Genomic DNA, 25,691 nt, shown 5'->3' with positions numbered 1-25,691 from the left:
GGATGTAGGTGTAGGTAGATCATATAAAACAAAGTGCATACTGACCTATTATTGCGCGAACAAAAAAAAAAAAACAAAAGAAAAAAATAAGGGAAAAGTTTTTGATGTGAAAAATATATTTTCTACAAAGTGCGGTAAATCAAATAAAAATTATTTTAAAAATCTAGCTCATGCGCTGTTACAAAAAAAGTGTCGCTAGTGCCGTTAATTATTAAAAATTTCGAAAAAAGTACCCGAAATGTGCGAATTACTGAAAGTGGTGCGAACAAAAGCAAGAGATAAATAAGTAAATTAAAATTAAACTAAAGCAAATGCACACTTTCAGGTTTTGGCTCTTCCTTTTTATACCCTGAACAGGGTATATTAAGTTTGCTACGAAATTTGTAACACCAAGAAGGATACGTCGGAGACCCTATAAAATACTTGTATATACATAAATGATCAGCATAATGAGCTGAGTTGATTTAGCCATGTCCGTCTGTCTGTGTATATACAAACTAGTCCCTCAGTTTTTAAGCTATCAATCTAAAATTTTGCATCTGTCCTTTTCTCACTAAGTATCTGCTTATTTGTCGGAACGGCCGATATCGGACCACTATAGCATATAGCTGCCATATAAACCGAACTATCGGAATCAAGTACTTGTATGGGAAACTTTTTTATTTGACGAGGAAAAAATAATGTAGTTTTCGAAGAAATTGTTTGGATCGGATCACTATAGAATATAGCTGCCATACAAACTGAACGATCTGAATCAAGTGCTTGCGCAGTAAATTTTTTCATTTAACGAGATATGTTTACAAAATTCGGCATGAGATATTGTCTAAGGTAATAATGCAAGCTCCAAAGAAATTGTTCAGATCGGATCATTATAGTATATAGCTGCCATACAAACTGAACGATCGGGATCAAGTGCTTGCATGGAAAATTTTTTCATTTAACGAGATATGTTTACGAAATTTGGAATGGGTTATTATCTAAGGAAATAATGCAATTTCCAAAAAAATTGTTCATTGCTTATGTTGACTGTCACCATATATTTAATCGAAGTCTTGAGCTGCAATGTATAAAGCATTCCTTAAATTTCCGATGGCTTAAAAGACTTCACAGCTTCTAAAATGTTTGCCCTGCTGGATGTCAGTGTGTGTCATATTTCCACTGATATGTTATTTAGAGCGATGGAAAAGGCTTGGTCGTCACGCCGGCGCATTATTTCAGTGAGCTCAAAGTACTGAAATTGATCCCAAAGCGGTGTTCCTGTAATTGTACTGTACTGACCATTCCTATTCGGTTAAAATATCCATCGATCTCCTACTGGCGGCGGCTGCTTTAAGTCTCCAAACACGATAATTGGTATGTGCTGCTCCTGAAAAAGGAGCTCCTGAATCTAAATATGCAAACATCTTTGCTCGAACCATTGAAATTTTGTCAATTATAATAAACCTGATATCTGTGAGATTGGCATGAATAGTGTGTAATGTGTCACTATTCAGTGATCGAAGATCAGCGGAAGACTGGTGGATAAGGAGTGAAAAAACCGAATAAAGGGTAAGGCCTCCGATTCCAAATACTTCTATGCCAGTGGGTGTACAGGGTAATACCTTGGCTGTTTCTGGGTTGTTTCTTGTTATACTATTAGCTCGCAATGCCAACGAGTGATATATTATATATATCGAAGAAGATTTCCCTCGTACTGACATTGTGCATTATATGAGCAAAATATTCCCTCTGTTTGCTGTTAAATGACTGCACCATTGCCAGTAAAGCGTCTTCTAATATTAGAGGTGGGAGTTTGTTGTACAGTTTTCTTTTAATGGACTTATGATTTTAGTGCGTATATTTCCTCCTTGGCTCGTCTCAGTAGTGTTGATACTCCTCTATTGGATTTATTTATATAATTAATGATATAGCTGCAGCAAGCGTATGCGTCCAGAATGAATTGATTATCCATATTTGCTATATGTAGTTTAAGGCTATTTTTATTATAAACATTTAGCTTAAACATTTTCTCTTTAGGCTTTTTTACAGATGAGCGAAGAGCAAGCTTGTATCCTTCATAATCAGTGTTGATTCGCTCATTCGCCAAAAATTTTTCTACGCAGTTTAACCGTGTTATTTCTTCTTCTGTGAGATCTAAATAGTTAGAGTTAATAGTTCCTGTATTTTTTGGAATTGAACTTTGGTTGTTCAATATCTTATTCATTCTCCAAAGGGAAAAGTACTCCTGTCCGTGCCATGGGCGGATATGGCATGTTGAATCGGCACACTTGCTTTCCTTGAAGATCTCTTAGGCAAGCTCGACCATGTCTGTGTTTTTGATACTGAATGAATACCAGTAAGTCCAAATCATCACCATCGGTTGTGATGTGTCGGTCGATGAATATTTCAACTTCATGTCTGTTGACGATTCCTTCACTTTCCAATTGTGGTGCATCACTTAGCCAGTACATGCCATGACAATGTGGTAATCCCCTATGCTGGAGTTCAATTTTTTAATAGTAACGGACTACCCAATATTCTCCAAACAGTCTGTTGTAATAACTTTAGCATTTGGCGAAATCGATTGTCGAAATACCTGGATCTGTCCTTACAGCCTCGCCTTTTCAAAACTTGATAGAGCAGTAGCTTCCTCTTCCAAAATATCTACTTTATCCACCAGTTTCTTCAATATGACCAACAGCTCAGGCTATTTTGTTTCTGTAGCAGACATTGTAATAAAAAATGTTGGCATATTTTTCTCAGCCTCCCAATGTGCTGGTGAGAATCTAAGTCCTTTAAGTAAATGATAGCCGTCATCATCCCGGATAAGGTTGCTGACAAAATGTTTATCCCTCACATTTGCAACAGTTATATTCCTTGATCTAGCTTTTTTACGCAGGCAAATGGAAATTGCATTTTTAATGCGCTCTAACTCTTAGAACTTATAAATATACAGGGAGACGTCCACGCGTACACAACGCCGATCATAGCGTCGTATTTCAGAACGTACAGTTTTATGTAAGTTGTCGTGGATGTCCTCTTTTCTCCGCAGTAAATCGTTGGATACGACAACTCCTGAGCATCGTCGGTTGCAACATCCCTTAGGCACCTTTGTCGTGGTGCCATTGTAATCCGTTCAATATATCTATTTTCAACGGGTTCATTGTCCATTAAAGTCTTCTGACTACCTGAATTTAAGCAGTACATTTTCTTGACGGGCACTAAGCAGGTTTCTTCCTTCTGCCTCACCTGCAGGATCCGCAATAAATGGCACAGTTTCCTGGCACATCATTTTGTTGTCAAGTTTAAATGACTCATTCGAGAACTTTATAGTTGCCATCGAATCGCGTGATGTCTTGCCTAGTGTTAGTGCACTGAAAGTCAAATTGTTTGAGGTCAATTTATTAGGACAATGTAAGAATCTTTTCTTTATACAATATATATAGTATATGTATTGTAACTTCATTCGACTACGGATTACGACTTACTGATCAATTACACAAAAGCGAAGTTCTAGTCAGTGTTTGCCAGACGTTATTATTTAATAATAAGGGACATGCAGCGTTGCCAGTAATATTATTATTCTCAACACTCCTTCTCAAAGCTGCATGTCTAACTTTACAAACTCAAACTAAAAGTAAACATATTCAATGCAATCCCATCGTACTAACAAATTTAACATGTTTAACCTTACACAAGTTTTTAGTTAGTACATCTGAAAACATACTTTCCGTTGGTACATACTCGATTTCAATTTTCTTATTCTTGTACAAATCTCTTGATGATACCTAATGTCTACGTGCTTACTACGCGCATGAAATTTGGAGTTCTTTGCAAGGCTCAGTGCGCTCTGGTTGTCGCTGTATATCTTCACTGCCGGGACATCGCCGAAACCCATTTCATTAACAAGTTTCGTAATATACACCGCTTCTTTAGCTGCTGACGAAAGCGCCACATATTCCGCCTCCGTAGTACTCAGTGCCACGACCGATTGCTTCTTGAACTCCCAAGCAAATGCAGCACCTGCAGCGAAGAAGGACCAGTCACTAAAGGACTTCCGATCACTGCTATCTCCAGCCCAGTCCGCGTCGACATAACCATGGATGGGCTGACCATTGCTTTGGTAGTGCAACTTCCGCTCTGTGGTGCCCTTCAAATATCGCAATATTCGTTTGGCACCCACTTCATGCTCCTTGTGCGGGTCGACATTCCGTTTTGCAAGCTTCGTTACGGAATGTAGGATATCTGGCCGGGTTGTCATCGCCAGATACATCAGTGAACCAATCAATGACTGATACGCCTTTTGGTTGACCCGTTGGCAGCTTTCTTCATTACATTTTACTTGAAAGCCTGCTTCCAATGGTAACGCGTTCGCCTTAAAGTTCTGCATACCGTTCTCATTGAGAAGACTCTCAATAAACTGTTTGTGGCCAATATGGATACTGCCAAGTTCACCATCGCGCTCGATTTCCATACACAGGAAATGTTTCAGAACGCCGCCGTCGACCACATCGAATGCGCCAGATACAAGCGCCTTCACGTTGTTCAGTTATTGTTTGTTCGAACTCGCCACTATTAGGTCGCCAACGTATACGACAATAATAGTGAGGTTATTTCGAACCTTTCGTGTATATATGCAGGGTTCACTAACGCAAGGAACAAAGCCAAATCCTTGAAGCACCTCGTCCAACTTCTCGTTCCAGATACGGCCGCTTTGTTTGAGACCGTACAATGACTTTTGTAACTTCAACACGAGCTCAGGATAGCTCTTATCCACAAACCCTTCCGGTTGCTTCACATATACCACATCTGTAAGCTATTCAGATACGCGGACGCCACGTCCATCTGATGCATGTACATTTTGTACTCAACAGCCAGGGCTATCACCATCCTTATTGATGAATTTCGTTGTAATTAATGCCAAAACGTTGAGCGCAACCCTTTGCAACCAACCGGAATTTGAATCGCTCCACTTTCCCCAAGTGATCTCTCTTCACAGAAAAAACCATTTACAGCCAATCAGCTTTTCACCTTTAGCTAGCTCTTCCAATGACCATGTATTGTTGGCACGCAGCGAATCAATCTCCTTCTGCATCGAATCTCTCCATTCCTTAGCCTGCGCCGTGCCCAACGCCTCGCTCACTGTATTTGGCACCTGAATGTCATCGGCAGCTATGACATTCACCACGTTGTATTGTTTACGTGGCCGTCCAGGTCGACTAGTATATAGATTTTTAGGTCGCCCTGGGCCTCTCTTACGGCTTCCTTGATTGTTGTCGTCGGTTTCTTCTGCTACTCCCTCAGTTTCATCGTCATGACTTTCTTCAGTGGCCACAGCTTCTCTAGCAGGATTCACCTTATCTGCCACAAAGTCATCAAACTGCAGATCAACAGCGTCACACGCTGACTGGTCTTGGAGTTCAGCTAGTTTCACATCAGCAACGTTTGCGGCTCCCTTGCTGCCATGTTTTACCAAGTCATCTTCTAGGAATATGACATATCTAGCATCAATAATCGTTTGCTTTTCAAGGTTGTGTAAACGATACGCCTTCGCAGTCTCGGAGTATCCGACCAACATGTATTCAACACCTTTTGGTTTGAACTTCTTCCGGTAAGTTTTATCCAGTACAATTGCCCTCGCGCCAAACACTCTCAGGTGAGATACCGATGGCTTCTTGCCCGACCACGCCTCGTACGGCGTCACTGCAGGCAACGTTGACGTCTCAGATCGATTTCGCAGATAGGCAGCCGTGTTAATAGCCTCTGCCCAAAACATCTCGTCAACAGACTTATGAACTAGCATGCTTCGTGCCATCTCCACCAATGTTCTATTGGCACGCTCTGCCACACCATTTTGCTGGGGAGTGTAGGGAACAGTTAGTTGCCGTTTTATGCCATTACTCACCAAGAAACTGCAAAATTTCTCACTGACATACTCTCGGCCGATGTCGCTTCTTATTGATTTAATCTTCATTCCAGTCTGTGTCTCGGCAAATACCTTAAACTGTTTAAATTTATCAAATATTTCGTCTCTTGTCTTTAAGAAACATAAATGTCGCAAAATACCGTGCACCGCCAATGGAGGGCTTATTCATTGGCCCACAAATGTCAGTGTGCACCAGGTCAAGACCAGGTGTGATCTTTTACTGAATTGGTTTTCGCAAATCTTACATTTTGCACACGTTTCACACACATGTTCTTTTATATCAAAACTCATGTTTGCATTCAAGCCGAACACCATGCCATTTTTGGCCATCCTTTGTAAACTTGTGTAGTTCAGGTGACCGAACCGATTGTGCCATTTTTCCGTTTGCGCTCTTATAGGCTGCGACACAAAACACTTTTTTATTTCGTTTTCAAATATATACAGCCCGTTTCTATTTTGTGCTTTTAACAAGACTTCATGTCTGTCCATTATTCTGGCTTCATTGTTTTCAAATATTACTTTAAGTCCATTTTTGTTGGCTTTCGCGACAGACATAAAATTGCACTGCAGTTCTTTCACGTACAACACGTCGATCAAATCAAAAGATCGCTTGCGCCAATACATGCGCACAGTACCACGATCTTCCGCACAAATAGAATTATTTCCAGCTAGCATTATCTTTTCTTTATGCTCATAAAATTCTATAAACATCGAGCGAGCACAACACAAGCGGGCGGTTGTACCACTATCCAAACACCACATTTCTTTTGCTAGCTCATTATTCGTAGCCAAAGTCAATACAGTGAAATTTGTTTTCTTTACGGACTTATCTTCTTCTTGTTTAGTCGACTTCTCTTTCACTTTACAATTTGCGGCAATGTGACCGCGACGACCACACGACCAACAAGCGACATTCGATTTGCCTCTCTGTTGTGTGTTTGAAGAATCGTTTGACTTGCTTGACCGTTTATCCGTACGCGCTGCAAATATTTTCTGCTCACTTCTCTCTGTGTATTCATCACATGCCTTCTTTCTTTCGCCTTCTTCAAGCAATTTGACTTTCAGTGCACTAACACTAGGCAAGACATCACGCGATTCGATGGCAACAACAAAGTTCTCGAATGAGTCATTTAAACTTGACAACAAAATGATCGCAAGCATTTCATCAGGAACCGTTAACTCTATTTCTTGCAGTTTTTCAACTATATCGGAAAAACTATTCACATGCGTTCCAATGCTATCATTTGCACTCATTTTCAAATATAACAATTGTTTAAACAAATTAATACGACGCGCGGGGCCTTTTGGCGTATGTATTTCCTTTAATTTGTTCCACGCTTCAACCGCTCTTTTACAGTGCTTCACATTATTTATTTGTGACGGCTTTATGCACAGCATGATGCTCGCAAGCGCTTTCTCGTCTTTGGCATCGAACTGTGCATTTTGTTCTTCGCTCCTATTTTCGCTTTTTGTTAAGTGACCACATACTACTGGCCATAGTTCAGTATGTATCAAAACGCTTTTCATTTGAATAGCCCATGCACTATAATTGTCATCGTCTAGCTTTCCTATGGCGAACATTCCCGAATTCATTTTAAGCATCACTTGTCCAGAAAGTCCAGAATATTCTACCGATGAATTATTCAATTTCACACGCACTCTTTTTTACACGTTCCTGGGCCCATAACCTGTTTGAGGTCAATTTATTAGGACAATGTAAGAATCTTTTCTTTATATAGGTATATAGTATATGTATTGTAACTTCATTCGACTACGGATTACGACTTACTGATCTATTACACAAAAGCGAAGTTCTAGTCAGGGGTTGTCAGACGTTATTATTTAATAATAGGGGACATGCAGCGTTGCCAGTAATATTATTATTCTCAACAGGCTTTTTCACTCCTTATCCACCAATCTTCCGGCGATCTTCGATCACTGAATAGTGACACATTACACACTATTCATGCCAATCTCACAGATATCAGGTTTATTATGATTGACGAAATTTCAATGGTTGGAGCAAAGGTGTTTGCATATTTAGATTCAGGAGCTCCTTTTTCAGGAGCAGCACATACCAATTATCGTGTTTGGAGACTTAAAGCAGCCGCCGCCAGTAGGAGATCGATGGATATTTTAACCGCATAGGAATGGTCAGTACAGTACAATTACAGGAACACCGCTTTGGGATCAATTTCAGTACTTTGAGCTCACTGAAATAATGCTTTATACATTGCAGCTCAAGACTTCGATTAAATATATGGTGACAGTCAACATAAGCATGGTCTTATCAATGGTGCTCTGGGGAAACTAATGCAGGTTGATTCCGAATCACATGGATCTGAAAGTTCAGTGGTGCGACCATGGATAAAATTCGCAGAATCACGAGTTGGAAGCTTTCTACGTCCAAGCAGCCTCAAAGTCGCAATGCAGATTGAACACCAATCATGATCGTGGTCTGATCATATCCATACAATCGAAATGAGCAAATAGTCGGTATTGGGGTGTTGTTGTGTACAGTTTCTCAGCTTCACGCGCTTCGTGTAAATAATTGTTTTTCAATGTGCTCTCGACTACGCATGACGAACGATGAACTTTCTGTAAGTTTTTCGTTTCAAAGTGATTTACTTAAATTTTATTTCTTTGTTTATATATTTGTCTTTTTAAGTTTTAATACAAAATGAGTGTCACCAGACTTTATACTGACGAAGAAATTGAAAAACGTGGCAACGTGTAACGATGAGTATAAACTAAGCGAAGAAGAAGACAAAATCGAATTGAAATCTGATGCAGAGATCGAACAGAACGGAAGCTTCGTGGACGCAAGTTCGTCAGATGATAAAGAAAACATACCACTACAATTTATTTAAAACCAATTCCAAAGTAATTAGTTTGAAGAAAATTATTTTGCGTGGGAAAAATAAACATATGTAAGTGGCAACCCAAATGGCAAGTCACATCGGTATTGTATAAATATTATTTAAAACCAATTCCAAAGTAATTAGTTTGAAGAAAATTATTTTGCGTAGGAAAAATAAACATATGTATGTGGCAACCCAAATGGCAAGTCACATCGGTATTGTCTAAATGTTGCACATCTTTTTGGCATGTTAAAATGGCTTTTATAAATAGCTACATTATATATTCACATAATATGTTTCAAATAAAGAAACAACCTCTCAGTCGCCCAGCTTTTATGAAAAAATTACATTATTCACTTGTCGAACGTCATTTGAGAGGTAGACTTGAAGTGCCAATATTGTCTACGTCGCTGGGATCGATTATTGAAAATGTTATTACTGTTGTATAAAAAACATCAAGAAATAAAAAGTGAAAATATTGTAAAAAAAAGAAGAAATATGCGCGTTTTGTCTCCCTGCTAAGCAACAAATAACAAAATCATCCTGTGTAAAATGCCAAACAAACCTCTATGGGGAGCATAAAATAGAGCTTTAGTTTATAGTATTATTTAAAAAAAAAAACCACATTAAATGCTGTGAAATTTTTATTTATAATTAAAAGACTAAAGAAAACCACTTACTATTGTTTTATTTTGAAAAAATATAAACTGATAATGTAAAAATAATAGCTTTTGTGGGTTTTGGTGCACAGTTTAGTTTAAACATGCCTTTTATAATTGGCGTAGTCGAATCGACGAAGGATGTCCTTTACGATATAAAAATAACGATGACCTTCCAGGGTTAATATCATATTACCACTTAAGGAATATTTCATATAGATTATTTAAATTATGCCGAGTCGTCGATGTTGAGAAACTTCGAGTCAGCACAACGGATTTTTTGTAGTTTTATTATTCAAACAAAATTAAGCTACCTATTAACAAGAATCAAATACGTAATTGGCACAGTAGACGTTAAAGTAAAAGCAGAATCAGGTCCTGTGATTTCAAACTACAAAAAATTTAATTTAATAATTATTTTAAATATCGGCATTGGAAGCTAAACACATATTCTCCAATACAGCAGCAAGCAATACAAAAAATTAACACTAAACGCAAGGTCAGCGAATTGTAATATATCTAAGGCGCAGAAAAGTTAAATCTTAATACAACTTTTTCAAAAAGTCAAATTTTTTGGAAAAATGAAAATCAAAGAAATGAACACAATCGTTTAAAAAGTGATATACAAGATACTATATATAAATAAATAAACAAAAAGAACCAGTGTGATTCTTGAGATTTTCCTGCTGAAACCCGTACGCCAGTCGAAATAACTGCGAGAGAAGAGTTTTACAATAAACCTACAACAACACAACAATAAAAACAACAGCAGCAGTAGCAGCAAACAACAGAAGCAGCAAAGGCAGCAGCAACAATAAGAGCAAGGTACAGACAAACCTACTAACTCATACATAAAATAGGCTTGCACAGCCAATAATACAAAAATAAATATTAAACTTTTAAGCAAGTAAACTTAAGTACAATAAAATATAAAAATACATATACGCCAAAAGTAGTGAACATCAGATTCATCATACAAAACCATTTTTTCGAAAAACAAATATTTTATATGTGGTGGTTTGTACTGCAAACTAAAGAGAAAAAAAACCAAAAAACCAATGTTGCATAATTTTGAGGGCAAAGTAAAACGACACAGTGAGGAAAATAATGGCAGAGCAAATAGAACTGATAACTCGATGCTTAGCATCTTTAACGCATATAGGCAAAGTGTCGAAAAGGACTTAAAATATCTAGCTCCTTCCGAAATGAATGTAAAAAAATTACCATCCTTCATTGAGGCTATTGACAGAGTAGGAAGAGACTATGTAGGATAAGAAATAGTTATTAGGGTGATCTACACCTTAAAAATTGGTGGTTCAGCAACAAAATTTTTTGCAAACAAACCCCCCTTAGGATTGGGCAACTTGTAAAGCTAAACATTACAGACCCACAAACGACCAAATGATGATCACGAAAGAAATTTCGCTACTGCGAGTAAACAGTATAACGGAATTAAGTAAAAGAGTAAAAGAAATCGTAGATGGTATAACAGAATATAGTGCATTAAGCGAAAACGGTGACACTATGAGAAAAATTTTTTCGGAGATGTTAATTCAGCGAATTCAGCAATAATTAGCATCAGGGACATTTGCATACACAGTGGAATCGATGACATAATTGACAGAAATGACCAATTAAATGTATAAATTTATTGGATTCGATGAAGATAATCTGAGTCCTCATCTTAAAATAGAGGGAAAGAATTTTCAAGTTAATACGAAAAATAATGGTGTTAACAATAAAAATTTTCACAACAAAGAACAACAAAGAAATACTGTTTTGTCTACAACAATATCAAAGCTTTTCAGGACAATATCGTTCACAAAACCAAAATTTCTCTGGACAGCAGTATCGTCCACAATCTGGACAACGTCAAATAAGTTTTAATGGACAACAATCCAACCAAACAAGGCAGCCATGTGGCAAAGTCGTCCAAACTATTCAAATCAAATCCTTTATAATTACTCGAGACAGCAAACGATTAGAAGAGGTGATCCACAGGAATCAAGCACCAACGAGGAGTTTTTTACAAACGCTGCCGGTAAAGTCATATTTGTATTATCATTTTTTGAGAAACAATTTTAGGATTTGATCGAATCAACCATAAGTATAATGAAAATATCTAGTTTCGAAAAATTTAAATTACCGGTGATTGAAAGTGACTGTACTATGGTGAAGACTTTAAATTGAATAATTAAAACGCCAAATATTAAGGTAAAAAGCCCTTGTCCATAAGAATTCAAATATCCAGAAAACGCTAGAATAAGATGGTTATTAATGGGTTTTAATAAACCATAAGACTTATTGAGGGGAAATGATTTCATTTTCAAAAATGTAAAAACTAGTGATGTCGAAAAAATAGCAATAATTTTCAAAAATGGTGAGAATCTTCCATTCCACATGAAGACGATGCAGGAGCAAGCTTATTCATTGGATACAAGTGAAGTAAAGAACATCAACCTTGATCATTTAAAATCAAATGCGAAAAGGGAAATTGAAATATATTAATCAACTCATTTACAAAGAAGGGGACATGCTCACAAGTGCAAACGCAGTCTTGCATGAAATAAAAACAGTAACGGTTCAAGAAATAAATTCAGGAATATATAGCTTACGTCCCAAATACGAAGAGAAAGTAAGAAGACAATTGTGTGGATTATAAGAGCAAGGAATAATTAGGAACTCACCAATATTAATACAATAGTACCAAAGAAGATAGATAATTCAGAAATTCAGGATAGAAGTTGATTATATGAGATTAAATCAATTAACTGTGTACTATAAGTATCCTCTACCTAATATCGAAGGAATCTTGGATAAATTAGGGAAAGCACAGTACTTTAGCACGAGATTTTAATAGCAGAAAGGGACATCGAGAAAACAGCTTTTGTTATTCCGGCCGGACTATATGAATACGTTCGAATGCCTTTTGGGTTGAAAAATGCCCCAGCTAGATTTCAATGATTTATGAACGACATATTAAGAGAATACATAAATAACACATGTCTCGTATATGTAGTCGACATACTAATTTTTTCAACTTCATTAGAGAAGCATATAAACTCATTGAAAAAAACATTTTTATTTCATATTGATTATTTAAATTATGCCGAGTCGTCGATGTTAAGAAACGTCGAGTCAGCACAACGGCTCCAAATAAATTAAGCAAAATGTATTTGTATAATGAGTAGAAAAATTAATAATAAACTAGACGTTAAACCGCACAAAACGGTACTTTTCCTTATTTTTTTATTCAAACAAAATTAAACTTCGTATCAACAAGAATAAAACGCGCGATGATCGATGAAATGTCGGCTATTTGTGACTCATTGCTATCGTTGGGCGATGAAAAGTAAATAACAAATACGATAATTATAGATATACTTGTAGTCATGACAAAGGTTGACTTGCCACCCGATCCAAGTGGGAAGAACAGGTAGATAACGACACGCTACGAAGGATTGTGGAGCGACCTTGAGCAGACGGTACCGCACCTATCAGCAGAATGAGCATCGTGTTCGAAGACACCGCAGCCAGCGCGAGTCACATTAAGCAATAACAAATGAACAGGACGAAGTTAGCTATAGTTGTTGCAAATACAAAGCAGCCGACGTGTAAGCAGTGTAAATCAAGGACTATTATTTAACTGCTTGCCCCACTTTCAAAACTCTCTCTATGTGACAGAGATTTGCTCTCCAAGTGCAGAGTAGATCGATATCGCGTGCGCAAGCTATCCCAGCAACATATACTGCCCCAGTATCCCGTCTCATTTGCTGCTGCACCTCCTCCGCAACCAACGACAACTACACATGCCATGCATGCAACAAGTATACCAGGTCGGGAAATGTTGGTAAATTGTCGGCGGAATTCTGGATTATACGATGTATTTTGGCCAATCATCCAGACCATAACATCAGTGTTAATGGCTGGAAAATTCCGCACAATATTGAATTGGCGGAACCTTTTTTGATCTGCTAGCTGTTGCCCAAATTAAAAGTGGTCCTAATCAACCAACGCTAAAGAAAACTCTTCTGGGATGGATTGTGTCTGGCAAATATTATATGTTAGCAGTGTAAGTCCTCCTCCCGAAGTATGCCAAGCTGAAGAACACTGAACTTCATAAAACTCTGTAGTCCTAAAATTTTGGGCTCTTCCTTCAGAAACAAATGGCAACAAATTAACACCAGAGCAAAACGAGTGTAAAAAGTTTTACGTTCATACAGCTCAAGTATTACCTTCAGGAAGGCTTTAAGTCAAAATTCCCTTTAAAGCCGACCGTAAGTTACTCGGTCACTCCTATGAAAGGACAGTTCGGCAGTTTCAGGCCCTGGAGAGGATGTATCTGGACTTCGTGCCTGGTGGATCTAACAGTCATGATCCGATTTTCACTATTTTTAGACTTGAGATGGCATACCTTAAAGGTACTATTTGTGCAAAGTTGTATCCCGATATATTCGTTGCTCGATTTGTACATTGGAAAATGAAAAAATCAGACGGAATTTAAAGTTGTGTTTTATGTTAAGTAGGCGAAGTTTTAGTCCAAATTCGCCCTTTTGCGCACTGATAATGTTACCTACCGAATTTGGTTGGAATTGGTCTAATAGGCTCAGAGACATGTAATTTTACCACAGATGCCCCTTCTGATTGTGATTCAAAATTTCCTAAGATGAAATTTTATCTACAATGTAGCGATGCCACGCTCACTGTCCAATTTTACAATGAGTCTTGTGCAACTGCCTTCAATACCCTCGGGTGTTATGTTTAGAATGCTATTGTAGGTGTAGGTGCTATTGTAGGTGTAGTTCGCAGTGCACCGCAGATGCCAATAAGAACCACTATTTGGACACGTTCCCGCTTCTTAGCGAGTGTACCCTTTTCAAGCGCCCTTCACCAGATGAGTATACTATAGAACACTATTGGGTTGACATCGGTTTCATCAAAACACCTCCTTTGGTGAGTGTCTCTAACTCTTCCCTCTAGCTCTTATACAACAGTATAGGGGCCACGTCCGGGATTTTATGTCTCCTTTTATAACCAATTCAGTTTTACGGGTTTTCAGGTTTACTTGGGTTGGCTTAAATGGTAAACGGTTCGTCTCTTCCTAGACGTAGCAAGAGATCGGTGGAGGCCGCGTTTGCGTGCTGGATGTTAATTTTAAAGATCTTCATCCTCCAAACTCTTCTCCAGCAGTGCGAATCCCACACCAGCGTCATTACCGACCTGATCGTTTTCGAACAAACCCTCGAAACTGAAGCCGGATCCATCAAATGACGATCTGCCCTCGTGCTCAGCAATCCGAGAGGATAGAGTCAATTTCCATTTTAGTTTGGTTCTCTTCCGGGTCATCCGCCCTGGCTTCCTTAGGGAGTATCCTGAGGTCCACCCTCTCGAAGCCATAGGTTATGCCGCCTTTTACGATACTGACCATCACCAATATACAAGGAGCATAGTAAACCGGATGTTCGAAAATCCTGATATTAGTTATATAAGGACCAGGTGAAATGTTCACCCAATTTTATGCATTTTAGACACACAGATACACTGTTATGATTAAAATACCCTCTGTAATTTTCATTAAGATAACACACATATATGGGGGCTAGAGAAGGTATTGACCCGATTCAACCAATTTAGAACACACACACATTCTACTGTCAAGGAATGATTCTCTCCGAATTTATATTATATACATATATCTTGCTTATTCAACGATTTTTCCGGGAAAAATTTAGCTATAGACACTGGGGAATTTGGAGGCTTGAACAGTTATGGTCAGATATCAGCCATTTTGAGATGTTAGATGTCATATCTTAAGAGCACTATTTGTATAAAACTTTCCTTCGATAAGTTAATTCATTTTTGCTTTGTACGAGTATGCTGTAAAATGAAGGAAATGGACGGAACTTAAAATTTTTTTGTATGGAAAGTAGGCCCGATTGTGTACCCATTTCGCCCCTTTTCATACTGTAACACGGGAATGTCATCCACTGAGGTTGGCTAAAATCGGTCGACTAGGTTCCGAGATATGGGTTTTAACCAAAAGTTGGGCGATGCCACGTCTGCTGTACAGTACTATCTCAGTTATAAAATTGTATGGCTATGACAATTTTATTTATAGAGTTATTATTTAGTTACACACTTACGTAAGAGATGCCAAAATTATTCGTCCTGTGCAGAGTGATCCATTTCGACGTTTCCGACTTTCTTAAAGAAAAAAAACACAAAAAATTCAATTTTAACGAAGATGTTTTTTTATCATTCGAAAGAACATTCTTTGGCATTTATTTTTTGAAGCTTATATCTTTCAAATATTAGCCGTAGCCACGCTCAGGTGGTCCCTCCGTTGAGTTCAATTTTCGATGACTCGTTCGAGCATTTCGACTGGTTATTGGCGAAGGACACGCGTGATGTTTTGATGTTTTGCTCCAAGACCTGAATCGAAGCGGGATTGTCCACATAGACTTAGACTTTAGATATCTTCACAGGAAATAGTCTAACGGTGTTATATCACACAATCTTGGTGGCCAATCGACCGGCCCAATACGTGAAATTATCAGCTCACCGAAGTGTTCTCTCAATAAATCCATTGATTGATGCGATGTTTTTGTTCTGGATGAAATGGCAGCTCCTGAACCTCTTCAGGTTGCTCTTCGTCCCGAATTCGGCAATTTTGCTTGTTTACATACCCATTGACCCATTGAGCCGGAAATGAGCCACATCGCTGAACAAAATTTGGCTCGAAAACGTCGGATCTTCTTGGAACTTTTCAAGAGCCCAAAGAGCAAAGCCATGTCGCTTGGAAAGTTCGAGCGGCTTCAATTTCTGCACAAGCTGCATTTGGTACGCTTTTAGTTTAAGATCTCTACGTAAAATGTGCCCAGTCGTTCTATATGTCAGTCCGAGTTGCTGCGAACGGCGACGAATGGACTCTCCACGGACTTCGTGTACACTCTCAACAACGGCCGCTATATTTTTTTCACTGCGTGCTGGGCGTGGTCAATTCGGTCGAATATTTGCCAATAATGAATGCTGGAGGGAAGCGCGCGAAACACATCCTTTACAGAACGTGAATTTTCGTAAAAAAATTGAACGATTTGTAAACGTTGTTCAGGCGTACGAACAAAAATAACATGACAGCTTGGCACGACTCACACGTGATCTGTCAAAAAAAGGCTATTGAAAAAAGTACCTATATTTGGATCAGCCGATATATTATATATAGCTTGAATGGTTTGAAAGATATATGCATTAAGCCTGTTAGGGGGTGTATTCGCGCCCGTGTTCTAAAGAGTTTTAGCTCGGAGGGGCCCATTATTTATGCGATTCGTTGCAGTATATTAAATTTCTGTTTTAGCTATGACAATTTATAGATTTTTGTTTATTGGCGTTTTTTGGACGTGGAAGTGGTCGATTACGCCCATCTACAATACCGGGCTTCTTATGGTGCCAAGGAACTAGTATACCTAGTTTTATAAATTAAAGATATATATTACTAGGTTACACGGACAGACAGACGGACGGAGGGACAGTCACAGTCAACTTGTCTCGTTATTCTGATCCTTTATATATACAAGTATAACCCTTTATATATCTAGATTAGTTTTGATACAAACAACCGTTAGGTGAACAAAACTAGTATACTCTGTAGCAACATGTTGCAAGAGCATAAATATAAGTTCTGTTATTTCAAAAAGAAATAATAATTTAATAATTCTTTTTTTCTATATAATTACAGTTCATTGCAACAATAACGGTATATTTGCTGGTGTTAATGCAGTTCAAGTTCACACTAAATTAAAATAGTGGGTAATGTATTAATTAATATATAAGAAAGGATTAAGTTTACTGAACATTTAAAAGACTCGCCATTTGTGAGGCTCAAACGCGGATAACGTGAATTGAGTACTTATATTTTGGTCAAAGACTCATTTGGTTTCATTGCTACTTTTTACTTATTAATACTAATATTAACCTTAATAACTCAATTGTGATAAATGTAGGTAAACTCAATCGAAGAGGCTAAATTTGTTGGTGTATTGCATATAGTAGGAAAAGCTCAATCAGAGAATTGGAAATCATTAGAGTAAAGATGAGACGTTTGTGCACCAAGTTTGGTGGTAATTGGTTAAGTACATCCTTAGATATAGGATTTCACCTAAACGAACCCATTGTCCGATTTTGATACCGGCTCTTATAAAGCCTTTTTGTGCCATCCTTTAAACTTCAAAAATTTAACTATTACGTAATTTTTCGATATATAATGAATTTTACACTTAAAGAGATGGTTAAAAATATTTACAGATCGAAATTTTTTTTCACATTCTATTTAACCATTTTTCTATTCAAATACCTAAAATAATTTAAGAAATAAATATTTTGAAATTTCTCTACGTACGTCTTTGTATATTCTCATATATTTAGATGAACGACGTTTTTTCTATTTTGTTCCAGGACCACAATTGTGTATGCTAAATGTCGCGCCGCGTCGCCCCTAATAAAAAGGATCAAAGAGACATCGTCCGATTTGATCATTATACAAGTCAACAAAATTATACGATAACAAGTGAAAAAGGGCTAAGTTCGGGTGCAACCGAACATTTTATACTCTAAAAAAGTATGTGAAAAACTTAAAAATCCATTATTCGACGAGCTCGTGAATAAATTACAATCAAATTTGGTATATTATATGGAGGCCATTAACTTACACTCAGTTTTATTGCTATATTTCAGTTCGCGTCAGCTAAAATTATGTTAACACCTTCAAATGAGATATAGGTACAAGTATGTATGTATGTACTCGACCGAAGATACTAAATTTAATATATTGAGTTGATGTGGAAAACGTAAGCCAGTGGTTCGGAATTAATTTTATTAGGGATATGATGTTCAGACTAAGGTCGAGACCAATTCCAAAAGAAAACTTGTCCATTTAATTAAAATATTACATTTTGACCAACCTGAACGGTTTAAAGTCAGGTGGAAATATTAGATTGACCTGATTTTACCTAGTTTTGCCACTACCACATACTATTAACTTGCCACGTACTAATAAAATGCTACCAGTTTCATTCAGGTACCTCACATACCATCACCAATCATATAGAGTAAAGTCAGCCGGATATTCGAAAATCCTGATATTAGTTAAATGGGGCTGGATCAAGTTTTCAACCAATTTTATCCACTTAAAACACGCTCTGTAATTTTACTAAGATAACTCACATATTGGCCGATATATGCGGTATAAAGTCACCATCTTTTTACTAGGTATATGGGGGCTAAGGGAAGTATTTACCCGGTTCAACCCATTTTTGACATACAAACATACTATTATCAGGAAAAAAGCCTCTCTAAATTTCAATTGTATATCTCAGACATTGACCGATATTTTCGGTATATAGTCAACTATATGTACTGGAGCCCACATATTCGTTACCTAGGGGATAAAACAGTTTTGGTTCTTTTAAAATTTTTTGGTCAAAAATTGGTATATACCAAAGCCCCTTATCGTGCAAAGTTGTATGCTGATACACTCAATAGGGCTTGATTTGTATATATAATTGAAATAATCAGATGGAATTTAAAATCGTGTTATATGGGAAGTAGGCGTGGGATTATCCGATTTCGCCCATTTTCGCACTGTGACATAGAAATGGCATATGAACCTCTCACACCGAATTTGGTTGAAATCAATCTAGCAGGTCCCGAGATATGGGTTTTCACCTAAAGGTGGGTGGTGCCACGACTCTTGTCAAATTTTTTTTTGGTTTCTATAAAGCTTGATCCTACGTGTAAAATTCAACGTCACTGAGTGACTTATTTAATGAATGTGTGGAGAGAAATATGGAAAGCGCGTGCAGTTATCTCCCGATTTCACCTATTTTTACACTGTCGATAGGTGTGCTAAAAATATTTGTTCTCAGTGAATTTGATTGTTATAGTTTAAGTACTTTAGGGGTATGCACTTTAAACCTATCAGAGGGCACTTTAAAAAAAAATGTAAGCTGAAGATGCTCCTTCCTAATATGATTCATTATACCAAATATCTTGTATTTTATTGTGGAGCTATTTTTGGCAATTTATTTGTTTTCGATTAATGACAATTTGTGGATGTTGCAGTGTCCGGTTACACCCATCTGAAATACCAATGTGTACCAAGTTTAATCAAGATACCACAATTTGTACTTAAGTTACAACTTGCACAGATGGACGGACGGACAGACAGTCACCCGGATTTCAACTCGATTTTTTTTCCTGATCATTTGTATACATATATATGTAACGCTACATTTAACTCGATTAGTTTAAGGTGATACAAAAAACCGTTAGGTGAACAAAACTAATATACTCTGTAGCATCATGCTGCAAGAGTATAAAAATAATTTTTCATTGGCTTGAGGTTCAAACTTGATAAGTATTTCATTAGTTCTCTGAATAAATGATTATATCACGAACAAAAATTATAAAACCTGCATATAATTTTATACCCGCTACAGCGGCAATACCCCCTAATGGTAGTTAAAAATACTTACACACATTTTTAGTACTTCAAATTAATTTACAACAAACTTATGCTTTATTGCACTTACTAGTTATGCTTGATGTGGTGAACACATTTAATCCTATCAATTTTTATCTAAATAACAATGATGTATACAAGTAGCACAAATGGATGTCATTGTACCTTGCTATGTTACAATATTATCGCCATACCATACCATACTTTTACACTCTCGCAACAGGTTATTACAGGGTATAATAGTTTTTTCACCCAAAACCAGTGAAATCCAGGTCACTGTCCGTCCGTCCGTCCTTGAAAGCTATAACTTAAGTAAATATTAAGATATCTTGATGAAACTTGATACACAGTTCCTTTGGCACCATAAGAAGTTCGGTATTGTAGATAGACGGAATCGGAATGCAACTAAGGATTCAAACCTTTAATTTGGCACAACGAATCTGATTTGGGAGGGGCACTTGTGGCTTGAAAAGCTTTAAAAATTGATTCCTGCCCTAATAGTTTAATGTATCTTCCAAACCACTCAAGTTTTTCGAACAAACTCTTGCGACAGTGTGATAATAGCTGAAATCAGATAATTATACCACCCACTCCTCATATAACGGTTTTGTCGCACTAAAAGTTCGATAACTCACTAGCTAAACGTGTCAAAGATATAATATTAAAAATAAATATTAAAAATACTTGTATAATACACAGGCCATCTTACGTCCAAAAATTGTCGAAACCGAACCATAACTTTTCAATCCCGAGATATCGTATACGTTGACCATAGTAGCTATAACTGATATTTTACTTAAAGTATAGGTAAATTTCTGAAATATATTATTGAAATTCTGAGAAAATATTTTCCTGATAATAGTGTGCCATTTTGCCAAAAAGAGGTATTATTGATATCAATATGTGAGTTATCTTATTAAAACTCGGAACGCAACTTTTTCTAATAAAAATTTTTCTAATACGGATAAAATCGGGTGAATACTTCATTAAGCCTCCATATACCTAACGAAAGGATTCTCCAAACCGTAATCAATTTTTTTCTATGTGAGTAATCGACTTACTTTTTTTTATTCAAATAACAATTGCGGCTGTTGCATTGTCTACTACTAAAATTCAGGCAAATGCGTGAGTTTCCACTCGCAACTTGGAGTTAGTAGACGTTAATTACAACGGATAATTCATGATGAATTAAACCCGTTTCCGTACAAAGTTCAAATAGCAAGCCCTCTACATTTGGCTACTCGCCTAGAATTTTCCCAAAAAATTGTTGAAATGGCCGAAGAAGACAATAACTTAATAAATTGCCTGTTTATGTGTGATCTAAACGGAAATGTAAACAAGCGAAATTGCCGTATATGAATCAAATCCAAAAATAATTCACGAGACGGAACTTCACCCAGAATGAGTCACTGTGTGGTGCGCAGTTACATCAAGGTGTATTGTCGGGCCATACTTCATTGAAAAATAAACGGTGTAACAGTAACTGTCAATGGGCACCATTTTTTAAAGATGTTAAATGCGTTTTTTTACCCAGAACTGCGTCGAAGACGATCGCTTTCAGTAGCGTTTGGTTCTAGCAAGATGGTGCAACTGCACAAATAACCAGACCGGTTGTTGCGGAGCTCCAAAGAAGTTAATTTTATTCTCATAGTGAATCTAACATTATTTTTTTGTGCATTTCGAAAACGAATTAAATAGCGATGTTTCGTGCCATAAATCCACTTAAAACAGCACTCATTGATTTTTTTAAGTTGTGTAATCATGCTTTTGGAGCTTTTAGACAAACAATGCTGTGTTCAGAAGTACCACGCTATTTGACAGTGAAAGTTAACACACAGACTCTTTCGTAACCCAAACCAGTTTATTGAGGAAAGACGAAGGGACCGTGACACGGTGGCACGCTTTGTGTTCTTGTACTTAACAGCTTGCTGCTACCCTTCTCAGCATTCCTTTTCATTTTTATACTCTCGCAACCTGTTGCTACAGAGTATAATAGTTTTGTTCACCTAACGGTTGTTTGTATCACCTAAAATTAATCGAGTTAGATATAGGGTTATATATATATAAATGATCAGGATGAAGAGACGAGTTGAAATCCGGGTGACTGTCTGTCCGTCCGTCCGTCTGTCCGTCCGTCCGTGCAAGCTCTAACTTGAGTAAAAATTGAGATATCTTTATGAAACTTGGTAGACATGTTTCATGGTACCGTGAGACGGTTGGTATTGCAGATGGGCGTAATCGGACCACTGCCACGCCCACAAAACGCCATTAATCAAAAACAAATAACTTGCCATAACTAAGCTCCGCAATAAGATACAAGACTGTTATTTGGTACACAGGATCACATTAGGGAGGGGCATCTGCAGTTAAAATTTTTTTAAAAAAGTGGGCGTGGTCCCGCCTCTAATAGGTTTAATGAACATATCTCCTAAACCGCTAATGCTGTAATAACAAAATTCACTGGAAGCAAATGTTTTTAGCACTTCTATTGACGGTGTGAAAATAGTTGAAATCGGGTGGCAACTCCGCCCACTCCATATATAACGGTACTGTTAAAAACTACTAAAAGCGCGATAAATCAAGCACTAAACACGCCAGAGACATTAAATTTTATCTCTAAGATGGTATAAGATGACTTTATGGGAACCGCGTTCAAAATTAGACAGTGGGCGTGGCACAGCCCACTTTTAGGTGAAAACCCATATCTTGAGATCTGCTTAACCGATTTCAACCAAATTCGGTGCGTAACGTTCTTTTCATGTTTCTATGTCATGGTGCGAAAATGGGCGAAATCGGATTACAACCACGCCTATTTTTCATATGACACCATTTTAAATACCACTTGATTCTTTCACTTTCCACTATGCAAATTAAGCAACAATGATTATATCGGCGTAAAACTTTGCGTGAATAATACGTTTAAAGTATGCCACCTTGTGACCAAACATTTTCTAAATCGAACCAAAACTGTTCAAGCCCCTAGGTACTGAATATGTGGACCCCAGTACCTATAGTTGACCTTCTACCGAAAATATCATTCAATCCACAAAGAAATCTCAAACGAGTATACCATTTGACTTTGCGAGAGTATAAAATGTTCGGTTACATCCGAACTTATCCCTTCCTTACTTGTTTTCATTTTAAAATTCTTTTCATGGTTCGCTCGGTTTTAAATGAATATATAGCTTTCGTTCAGAAATTTGAATTTTGTTAGCTATTTTTTGTATTATGCAAATATGTATGCATAGTATAATAAAAATATTTTAAAAAATTGTGAATATGGAGAAAATTAAGTTACTCAAAAATATTTTATTAAAATTTTGAATAACATATTGCGGTATTAAATGCAATAATTTACGAGTACACATAAATGAATTCTAAGAAAAATGGTAACTAGTTTTTTTTTTACTTAAAATCTTAAGATGCTTTTATATATGTTTGTTTAAACCGCAAAGGATTTAGTTCGAATATCATTTTACTTAAAACAAGAATTGTAAGTAATTGAAGAATGTTTTATAATCAAAAAATAGAAATTATGGAGTTTTAATACTTTAAATATTTAGGAAATTCCTGTTATAAATTTGGCCTTGAAAGCAACACACTCTAAGAGTCACGTAGTCGAACCGTACAAACATTTAGGAAAAAAGCGTAGAGAGGATTTGCCGATAAACCAAGGCAGACTAAGTACTTTTATCATTTATTGAGTGTGGTTGCTTAATGTCAACGGACCGTTGTCATTTCGAGATATACATACGTAAAATAAATGAACAACAAATATATAAATATGCAAGCCTTGCACTAAACTTGCTAGAAGATGACAATCATTGGGGCTGTTACCAACCAACATTATATTGCAAAGGAACATGAATGCATCTAATATTTGCTATAGTACTGATGACATGTTTCCCGACTCGTTCACAAATGTTGGATGCAAAGATTCGATGACTGATGATATATTGTATCGACATCGTACAATGTGCAATAATCTAATGATATCATTTAGTAACGTAAAATACAATGAAGCATTGATCATTGCATTGTCATAGCTATTTTACCAATCAGTAATTTCCGTATAAGTTCACCTAATCGAAATATATCTAATTAAATCAACACAGATATAAATAGCGAAATAAAGTATGATACTGTCGAATTGGCAGTGACTGTTTCTCGCGTTTCAGCAGGGTAAGGGGGATTATTGGAATATATGTTGGCACACAAACATTTGCATTGGCATTGGATAGGATATTTTAACTCCTTTCAGGTGAATTCAGACAGGCACTTCCCGTAATGTTAAAAAGTAAAAAAAAAAATGCCAATAGAAAAGTAGCTGTACATGATGATACTGGATGCATTAAATTACTGACGGATTCCGCTACAATCATCAACTCACAGAATACTCTCATCCACAGTTCATTTTCCGATGTACACACAAAATATAAAAATCTTGTGTAAAAAAGTGGCTGGCAGAAATATTAATTTTGGCAGCCAAAAATGTGGACGCAATGGATTAATTTCGAAGATACAACAGTTGTTGCCAGGGGACTTGGTGTTATACAAATCTATCGGTGCTGTTTGCGATGCCAACGAAGCTTCAATGAACAGCTTTTGAATTCATTGGAGATGCCGGGCATGTCATCGCACCATTTACAACTGAAGGTTATACCACGGCTTTGCAACGGCGCAAGATTAGTCGTGAGCAAATCATTCAGTTTGTTTGTATTCGCTAAAGATAGACTGAGCAAAAATATTGTACACTTCATTACGTTGAGAGATTGATCTTTATACACTGAACAGGGTATATTAAGTTTCCCATGAAGTTTTTAACACCCAGAAGGAAACGTCGGAGACCCTAAAAAATATATACATAAAGAATGAGCATGATGAGCTGAGCTGATTTAGCTATGTCCGGCTGTCTGTATATATACGAACTAGTCCCTCAGTCTATAAGCTATCGATCTGAAATTTTGAACCAGTCGTTTCCTCACCTGCCATACAAGCTAAACAATCGAAATCAAGTGCTTGTATGGGAAATTTTTTTTTTAACATAATATCTTCACGAAATTTGGCATGAGTTATTCCCTAAGGCAACAATGTGATCTCCGAAGAAAATCCGTCTTTCCAAGGATTTGTAAAATTTCAGTCGGGGAATTCACTTCACAAGCAGGATAATCAAATAACATTTTTCGCTTTTATAACAGCGGGGAATCTGTACACATACTGCTCTCTTAACAAGCCCAACCGACGAATATTGAAGAGAATAAAATAGGTATGCCAAACAGGGAATATTAATATGCTATTTGAAATATATTCCCTTTTATTGAACTATTATTATTTTTTAAATTATTTTATATTAATTCAGTTTTCTTTATTGTGAGTTATTAGTAATAATTTAAAAATATTTTGATATATTTCTTAAAATTATTCATTCACTTGACACCATTATGGAGTCACAAAAGTACAGAATTGTGTTTGCCGTCGGCATTTCACATTCATACTACATTTTGCTTTTCTCAAACAGGAAATTCCTTGGATATGCAATGTACGAATGTAAAGAAATGCGTTTTGCCGTCGGCATTTTCATATCACGGTTTTTGCTTTCATATCAGAGAGTCAGCGTGTCGAAGGACTTATGCGACGACAAAGCGTCACAAGCGTTGGTAGAAAATCCGAGATGTGCCGAAAAAACAAACGAATGCTTGCCGATTTTTATCGCTTTCTTGCCGCTTTGCTAATGAACGGGCATACATATT

General features: G+C 37.0%; 1 protein-coding gene across 2 annotated transcripts in view; it reads left to right on the top strand.

The window, feature by feature from the left end:
* The window catches only part of LOC138855683 (gustatory and odorant receptor 22-like), a 1,003,612-nt gene that overhangs the window by 907,476 nt on the left and 70,445 nt on the right, over positions 1-25,691 (top strand). Inside the window, exon 9 of one of the 2 annotated variants that reach the window (XM_070112940.1) lies at positions 17,161-17,227. In XM_070112940.1, coding sequence (XP_069969041.1) covers positions 17,161-17,223 — 63 coding nt within the window. In that variant the 3' untranslated portion in view covers positions 17,224-17,227. Of the gene's footprint in view, positions 1-17,160; positions 17,232-25,691 lie in introns of both variants that reach the window. The other variant, XM_070112939.1, reaches the window with a different exon arrangement.

Source organism: Bactrocera oleae, chromosome 2 (genome assembly GCF_042242935.1).
Source record: "Bactrocera oleae isolate idBacOlea1 chromosome 2, idBacOlea1, whole genome shotgun sequence".
NCBI classification, from domain to species: domain Eukaryota; kingdom Metazoa; phylum Arthropoda; class Insecta; order Diptera; family Tephritidae; genus Bactrocera; species Bactrocera oleae.
The sequence above is the reverse complement of the archived record's forward strand: the minus strand, read 5'-3'. Positions and strand labels throughout refer to the sequence as shown.